This window comes from Cenococcum geophilum (assembly GCF_001692895.1).
Source record: "Cenococcum geophilum 1.58 unplaced genomic scaffold K441scaffold_13, whole genome shotgun sequence".
NCBI classification, from domain to species: Eukaryota; Fungi; Ascomycota; class Dothideomycetes; order Gloniales; family Gloniaceae; genus Cenococcum; species Cenococcum geophilum.
Genome location: NW_027137571.1, coordinates 118702 through 127782, shown reverse-complemented (window position 1 = coordinate 127782; position 9081 = coordinate 118702). Strand labels below are relative to the sequence as shown.

Sequence of the window (9081 nt, the reverse complement as noted above, 5' to 3'; positions counted from 1 at the left end):
CCGCAGGGGGTCCGCACACGAAGAGTCGCACCATATATTAGGAGTCCCCAGTAACGTAAGCGATCGGAATCTTCACCGACGCCTCATCGCACGGATGCGCGTTAGACTGTACCAGAGCGAAGTGACCGATAGGGATCGAACCCACGACACCTGGCCCCAGTAAGTTCGCAAGCACAATTGTAACGTTTCCCGCCCCAACGTCGCTATTCGGCCAAAAAGACACGGAGTGCTTGCGATATTTATCGCAAGCGCGGCGGGATCTAATATATGTACTCTTACAAATCCTTAATATTAAGACTACTATATACTATACGTAGTGTCTATATCCTATACTTTCTACATAAAGTATAATATTCTAATAATAGGATAAATCGACCTATACTATAGTAAGTAATTTTATTCGCATATACTATATATATACTATATATATACGGGGTATACATATTATAAGGCTTAGGACTTCTATCTACCTTATTACTTTAACTACATTATTAGCAAGATTAATTAGTAGCTTTATTAGGTATAGTAAATAATATATATAAGAATTCCGCGTAATAAGGTAAATATAAGGATACTATACTATATTAATAGGAATATAGCAATCTAGCTATATACTATATATTTAGCTTACTACTCTACCTTAGCCTTATAGGTGGTTAAACCCTATATAGGGTTAATATATACCTAGCGTATATAATATATAATATTACTTACCACAATATTTTTACTTTAATATTAAATATCCAATATAGGTACATTCTTATTTTAGTTCTTAAATTTTATATTCTATAAGTAAACAAAGGTATTAAATATCTACTTAGGCGGTTATTAATAATAAAGGCTAGGCAGTATACTATAGTTTAGTATTACTACTGCTAGAACAACTAATAAACTTAATCTATATATAATAAGCATATATTGCGTATACGCTAGCTATACGCGTACTCTATACTAAAAAAATATTATTAGTCTGCTTTCACTATATATATATTCTTATGTCCTAGGGTAGATATACTACCGCTATAATTATAAAATGCTATAGTAATAGCTATATATTATAAGTATATATTTAATATATATAAATAATACTTACTTCTCTATACTTTACTTAAGCTTTTTATTAATCTCTACCGCCTAGTATAAACGACTACTACGCTTTTAGAGGTTGTTAATTAATTTAAGCTTAACCCTATTATATACGGGGTATATATAGAGGATATCCTTATAGGCGTGCTTACAGTATCTAATGCCGCTATATTTAAACGCTTAATAAAATGCTTTTCCACTCTCTTTATTATTTTCTCTAAAAAGCTATAGTTGTATAATCTTAGGGTTACCAGTTTTATAAAATAAGAATTAAATCTACTAAAGGTATAAATATAGTATATACCTAGTATATATATTACTTACCTTTAATATATACTACTTAATAACCTTATACACTATTTCTTTATCTATATCTATAGATAGTAGAGGTATTACTTTATAGATAAAGTATACAATTCCTTCCTTTCTAGTTGCCGGATATTTTAGCATTATAATATAGTCTACTGCCTTTTAAATAATAATTTAATGTCTACCGTAGGAGCTAATAAGTACTTTATAGTCTTAAAGTATACTCTAGCTATCCTAAGCATATATATAGCCTATATATAGCCTATACATAGAGCGGTATAGAGTCTTACTTTAGAGAGACCTATATAAAATAGAAGCCGCTATTATATACTATCTTAACCCTTAACCTTCTTATCTTTAATACTCTCTTTACTAATTATATTATCTTTAAAACTATTATCTTCGTATTTAATATTAGGTGCGATCTAGGATATCTGCGTATACTTAGCATATGCGTAGTATATAGTTATAGATACTAACTAGTAGGCCGTTTAACCACCCTACTATACTCTCGTTTACTTTAGTATAGTTTTTACTTATTATTAGTATAGTATAGGACGTATAAATACGCGTGTATATATATATATATATCTCTATATATACGTCTCTGAGTATATACATAGCATATACTCTAGATATTTTAGTTTGTGTAGTTACTTAAGTTAGATATGGCTACTAATGCGCGTTCTATATGGGTAAAAGTTAAATACCGCCGACCTTTTGCCGGCGCTCCATCGGCGACCACGCTCAACTTTCGCCGACCCCCATCGGCGACCACGTTCAACTTTCTCCGGACCACGCTCAGCTGTACCCCGATAATTTGGCTTTCGGCGTTTGGTGGAAAGTCTAGGCTTGGCGGGCCGTCTCCGCCTTGAACAACCCCTGTCCTTTCCCCAACACAGCCCTCCAGCCAGTGCCTCCTTGTTCCATGACTGCCTCAACCATTGCTGCGCCTTGTCTTTTGGTTGAACACTTGCCTCATGTACTCTGTATAGCAGACACTTCTACACTTTTCGCTGTCTTCTTGACCTTCCTTCGTGCCATTAGCTTGGTATTATCTGGTGACCGCCACAGGGTTGCCGACCGGTTTCATTATCCAGTTAAGCGGCCACTTTCCATTTGCCACCCCAAGTTTCGCATCACGTCAACCACATGCACAAGACCACAATACCTAACACTCTTCCTCTACAACGCGCACACTACCTCTCATCTATAGTCGTGCGAGTTGAAAGCTCGCGCCCTTCACGCTGCCAATGCGGCCCTTCTCTTTTTTCAACACTCTCCTCACGACCCTCGCGTTATCTCTTCTACTCAGCCCCGTTTCCGCAGACGATCTTCGAATAGAAGTCACCAAAGCTGTAGAATGCACCCGCAAAACGCGCAACGGCGATGACATTTACGTGCATTATCGTGGAACACTCCAGAGTGACGGCACAAAGTTTGATAGCAGCTATGACAGGGGTCCACCGTTCGAGTTTGTGTTAGGAGCTCGACAGGTTATTGCTGGCTGGGATAAGGGACTGCTGGATATGTGTATTGGTGAGGGGAGGACGTTAACAATTCCGCCGGAAATGGCGTACGGGAATCGTGCGATCGGGAAAATTCCCGCCGGGTCAACACTTAGTAGGCATCCTTGACAATATTTAGGTGATGTTAAAGCTAATATGTGGTCACAGTCTTTGAAACGGAGCTTATGGGAATCGATGGAGTCAAAGCGGAGGAGCCTGCATCATCCACTATTGCAGCTGTTTCTCCAACTTCGACTACAGATGTGACTGTCACAGCGCAACCTGACAAGGTGGGTGGACTAGAAGGTGGACCTAAGGATCATGACGGCCCTGAGAACGACGGCGAATGCAAGTTATTAGGACCCTTTGCCTTACTCGTTCAAGGCGCTCTTGGTGCGCTTGCTCTCTCGTCGCTTGTCTACAAACGATGGCGCGAGACTCCTCGGCGGCCACTCAAGATCTGGTGGTTCGATGTTTCGAAACAAGTTTTCGGATCCGTCCTTTTGCATCTTGCCAACCTTTTCATGTCGATGCTTTCCTCCGGCGAATTCGATGTCGCCGCAAAGACTAAACAGACCGCGCAATTCGTACAGGACGACGGTGGCCGACAACCCAACCCATGCTCCTTTTACCTACTCAATTTAGCTATTGATGTAAGTCACTCCAGTCACCTATAAACGGATAGTTTTTTAAGAAGGCCCATTCTAACTTGATAGCCAGACAACTATCGGCATCCCCATCCTAGTCCTGCTCCTCAAGCTTTTGCACAAGGGTGCTCTCCTTACACCCCTCGCCAACCCCCCAGAGTCGATCCGGTCAGGTAATTATGGCCACCCACCACGCGCTGTGTGGTGGCTGAAGCAATCCATAATCTACTTCCTCGGCCTCTTCGGCATGAAACTCTGCGTTTTCTTCATCTTCCAACTCCTCCCGTGGATCGCATGGGTAGGCGACTGGGCACTTAGTTGGACAGAAGGGAATGAAGCAATCCAGATTACCTTTGTAATGCTTATTTTCCCGCTCATCATGAACGCACTCCAATATTGGATCATCGATGGATTCATCAAGGATCCAGGAAGCGGCGATCATCAGCCCCTCCCAACCGACGATGAGAGCGACGACGAAAGCGGGGATGAGGCGTGGCTTGGGCAGCGGAGGAGACGCAGGCTTGATGAGTCGGACGAGGAAGATAGCGAGGACGAGGCGGAGGTCAACGCGAAGAAGAAAGAGAGGATTGCCGAAAGGGGGCCATTGAAGGAGGCGAATCCAACTCCTATACCTTCTAGGAGGTCAGAATACGATCCGGTGATAGATGGCGCAGGCAGTAGTGGCTCTGAGCACTTTGGAAACGAGGAAAATGACAAGGAAGCGTTGAATTCTAGGAGAATGTAGCATGGTTTGCGGGTCGAGTTTAGGATGTTGAGGCGTTGGAATCGTTACGCATGGGCTGGGCTTTTTCGTTGTTATTCGTATCGAGATGAGGACTGGTTCGAGGATATATACCTAGTGACACGCGTCGGGCATTGTATAGTTTGTGCATAACATGGAATGGCTAGTGCTGCAATTGCACAGCCAGTTATCATCAGACCTATTTCTGACCTGTTCTCTTAGTGCACCTTTGGTCCTCCGTACACTGGGATGGGTCTGTCTTGCTTTGCAGTGCACAGCAGCATGTCCCCACTTCCGCCCATCAAACGATGAAGAACACCCGGTAAAACGATATTTCGGGAGGAGAGTGGTTTTTAAAATGGACACGAACAGGATTGGGAAACACAATGTAAGCAAAGCTTGGCTTTTCGCCTGGCAAACCAGGACCCAAACTATCCTGCATTCTGATTCGCCCTCCCCGCTACCTTCGTTGCCTAACCTCACACTCAATAATCCACATTCATCAAGCCCACAAAATAGATTTCCATAAGCCCTCCAAAACCCTTTTCCCTATGGTCCCATAGACATATAACCCGCACCCGAAAAATGCTCAAACCCCACATCCCCTGCAGCATCCCGCGCCCCACCCTCTCCCTCTTCCAGGCCCTGAAAGCACAGTGTAAGCACGTGCGGCCGCCGGAAGCGATATTCAGAAAGACTACAGCGGTGCACCATCGGAGAGGCCGGACCGAGCGCACGCAGCAGTTCGTGCTGGGCAGCGTGCTGGTGGTGCATGTTTCGAAGTGCGAGACCAAAGAGGCGGCCAAGGCGGCGTTTGCGGAGCTCGAGAAGGTCAGCCTTTGGAGGTTTATGAGGCGGGTGAGTGTGTATTTTTTTATATTTTTTTTTATATTTCTCTTATACTCGGTTCTTTACCTGCTTGTTAGTTGCGGAGAGGCCGGTGTTTGGGGTTTGGAGTTTGGAGTTGAGGAATGAGGGCTGACAAACGTGCCAGCGCGGCTTGAGACGGCAGAAGAATGTTTTTGTCATTACCGGGTTTGCGGCTACGCTTGGAGCGAGGATTCTGTGTGTTTGTTTGCTGGCGCCGAGTATGGAGGGGCCGAGGATGATTTTTGGAAATGTGTTGGTGCCGTTGGAGAAGAGAGATCAAGGGGGGTAGGAGTTGGAAATAGGTGTTGCGGGAATTTGATTTTGACGGTCTGACGTGCGCTACTAGCGATTTGAAGCAAGTCATGCATTGTTCGGAGTTTTAGATTTGTGATTGCTTGGAGTTCTAGGGTTGCTATGATGTGGTGCGTCAGCGTATGCAGAGGGAGAAAAAGAGATATCTCCAGGCTTGCCAATCAATCAACGAGACTTTAATATTGAATTGAATTGAATACCAAAGACTCAATTAATTTAATCAGCTAAGAGCTCACTGGTTTAGCAACGCATTTAATCTAGATATCCTATTTAAATCAAGTTAATTAAAATATTAAAACTTTTAACATTATATAAAAATATATTGAATTTTATATATAATAATACTCTTAACCCTACTACGCTATTTCTAGACGTAAAAGGGGCCTTTAACTATATTTCTACAAACTGGCTTCTATTTATCTATAAGGAACTAGGATTATCTATGGCGTTTATATAATAGGTAGCTACCTTCCTTAGTAATAGAAAGCTATCCCCTAACCCGTCGATTTGGGTCCGTAACTTATCGATAAGCGCCAGCCAATTAGATTAACTAGATTCGATAGTCGTGCTCAGATATTTAAAGCCTTTGGATATTGCTTATTTCTCATACAAAATCTCTATACAAGCTCATTCTTTGGAGTTGAGTCGCTCAATATGAGGCTGCCAGCAGGCGTCGTTCCCGCATGATTGCGGGGCATAATGGTGGTGTAATTAATGGTTGAATTCAACAGTCTTGATTCTGGTGTTCGCGCACAGATCATGTACTCTACGGACCCCGACGGGTTAAGGGATAGTTTTACTTTAATAGGTAAATATAAGAAAAAGTAAAAATAGAAATATGAATACTATGGGGTTCGCTTATATCCTCTATTCTATTTCTACTATATATATAATATTGGGGGTTTTTCCTATTAATATTACTTTTCCCCTATATACGGAGTAGTTTAGGTAGCCGAGCTAGGATCCGTATTAGTTGTTAAGTAATAAATATATAATATATATAATATCTACGGCCTAGAGATAGAAGGAGCCTATTCTCTTAGCTATATAGTGTAACGGCGCTATCGCACGTTACCTGCCAAATTCTGCCATATTCTGCCGACCTGCGATTGGCCCGCCCAAAGCTAGCGCCTTAGCGGCTCACCCTATATATTTATTTACATCGGTCCTAGTAACCCCTTTTCCTTCTCTTTAGCTTAGCATCTTCGTAATATAGCATTCTATAAGCTTTAGTTTAGAGGCATTTGTACGAGCCGTAATATTATATTAAGCTTACCCTACCTTGCCTGGGAAGGCCTTAATAATATTCTACCTTAAAGAAACTTTGTCTGCAACGACGTATTAACGCGCTATACTTAGACACTAAAATAACTCTATATTGCCTGGGAAGGCCTAGATAATATCCTACCTTATAAGCTAGACAGGACTAAACCTATACCCCTAGAATTAAAACTAAAGCGTATAATACTAACGAACCTTAGAAAGCTAATAATGGTACCTAAAGTAAGCTTATTTAAAAGAGCTACTTTTACCTAAGAGGAACCTAAGATCTAATTAGGATTAGAAATTAAAGATAATAATAACATTGTAGACGTACGCGAGTAGATTTGCGCCCTTATAGCTAGCTAGGAAGCTAATTGTCTTAAAGTAAGAAATATATAAGAGACCCTAAAAGAGATCCTAAAAAGTCTTATAGCCCTATAAAATAGCCTAGCTCCCCCTTTTTAAAGCCCTAGCTAACCTATTTACTCTACTAAATATAATATATTAGGGAGTACGGATATAATAATAAAGTAATTAAAGTTCGTTAAGCTTCTTAACCCCCTACTATTATTTAACGGGATAGACCCTACCTTTAAGAATTAGAGGATTTAAGTATAAGGAAAGCTCCGTATTAACTATAACTATTTCCTTTTTAAAGAAGCTAAAATACTCTACCTCTTTAGTTAAACCACTAGGGACGCCTAATAGTACCTTTAAGCTAAGTTTAAGGACGATTCCCCTATCTAATTTATATTTGTTAATAAGATAATATAGCACCTAGCGGCTATTTATATTAACCCAAATAAAGTATAGGATGCCCGTTATAACTATAATCGCCTAATAATAAAACTAAACTAACCCTTTGCTAAATTTTAAACTTAATTCCTATACCTTATAGAAGAAGGCTAGGTTCCCCTTAAGAACTACTAGTTGGACCTATATAATAAGCTAATAATCTAGCTATAAAAAAGGATTGCTATTACCTTAGATAACCTATTAACTTATAAAAGACTTATAACTTATTACCTATTATTAGACTTAGAACTAAAGCGGATTAATGCCCGCCCTAATTAGCAGAAGCGACTCTATAGTAATTAAAACTTACTAGCTATACCTATAGAAGCTAAAGTAGGAAGATAAGCTATAACTACTCTTATATTAAAGGCGGTTATAACTACGTACTAGTAAGTAACGCCTAACCAGCTATATACCACACTATTAACTAGTATTTACTATAATACTTTAATTAACCCTACCTTAGCTATGTGCTATAACTATAATAAGGAGGGTTACTTTACCTTATCTTGCCTGGAGCTAAAGGATATAGGCGATATTAAGGAGATAGAAGAAGGAGAAACGTCCAATAAGTTAGGAAAAGAAGAACCCTAAGGATAAACTCCCCCTTAGGGTACCCTATTAATCTTAAAGAAATTAATTTTAGTTAGTTAATAGGTAGAAAGTATTTTATAGTTCTATATATAGTATTTTAAAATAGATATAAAGTTAATATAACCGCCCTTATTAACACTAGAGTAAATAGCTTTACCTTTATAAACACTGCCTATATAAATAATATTGCTAAGTTTTTAAATACAGAAGCTATTTAACTAGAGAAGCCTATTTAGGTAAAAGGCTAACGGCTAAGCCAGTTAGCCTATTACCTACGTCTTAAAGTTATATATCGCTCTTAACAGACGACGCTAATATAGTATTCCCTTTTATATCCTAGACCTAGGGTCCTATAATATAATCCTTAAATAAAAATAGATATTCTATTTTAATATTTGGTTAAATATATAATAAAAATAGTTTATCTAGCCGGAGGATAGACTAAGGTTACCCTCCTTTATTAGGGAAATTTAAACTAACCGTAAGATACTAGCCGTAAGGGCTAACCCTACCTACTAGTAGGATGTCCTAGCCTATAATCTAGCCTTTATTTAAGAAGACGCCCGCCACAAAGCTAGAAAAAACCCTATACTAATAAAAATACTCTCTTAAAGCGCTATATTTAAAGAGGACTCTATATATAAAAATGGGATAAATAGTAACATAAACAATATCTAAATCGCGCAGATCCGACTGGTATAGAAAAGAATATATTAATAGGATATAAGGGATAACCTCTAAAAGATACAATAGGAGTTAAAAGGAGTAATAATAACGCTAGTGCTCTAAAAGTCCACAAAGTTATATACGCCCCTATTATTATATAACCCCCCCGCCGTAAATATTACTATAATTAGTGCTATAGCGTTCTACTTTAATATATACCGGAAGGATAATAAGGTCTTTATAACGAGCCTATATAAGATTAACTAAATTATTAATAATAGGGAGGAAG

At 39.4% G+C, this 9081-nt stretch overlaps 2 protein-coding genes across 2 annotated transcripts; both read left to right on the top strand.

Annotated features, from left to right (window-relative positions):
- The first annotated feature begins 2315 nt into the window (after window positions 1-2315).
- On the top strand, window positions 2316-4365 carry K441DRAFT_656922 (uncharacterized protein). The gene is made up of 3 exons (XM_067648093.1): window positions 2316-3018; window positions 3072-3556; window positions 3624-4365. Exons 1-3 carry the CDS (start codon window positions 2649-2651, stop codon window positions 4293-4295), a joined length of 1527 nt encoding a protein of 508 aa, XP_067505832.1. The 5' UTR covers window positions 2316-2648; the 3' UTR covers window positions 4296-4365.
- Window positions 4366-4788: 423 nt separating this feature from the next.
- Window positions 4789-5672, top strand: K441DRAFT_656919 (uncharacterized protein). Its single transcript, XM_067648092.1, has 2 exons — window positions 4789-5150; window positions 5287-5672. Exons 1-2 carry the CDS (start codon window positions 4878-4880, stop codon window positions 5449-5451), a joined length of 438 nt encoding a protein of 145 aa, XP_067505831.1. The 5' UTR covers window positions 4789-4877; the 3' UTR covers window positions 5452-5672.
- Window positions 5673-9081: the final 3409 nt, after the last annotated feature.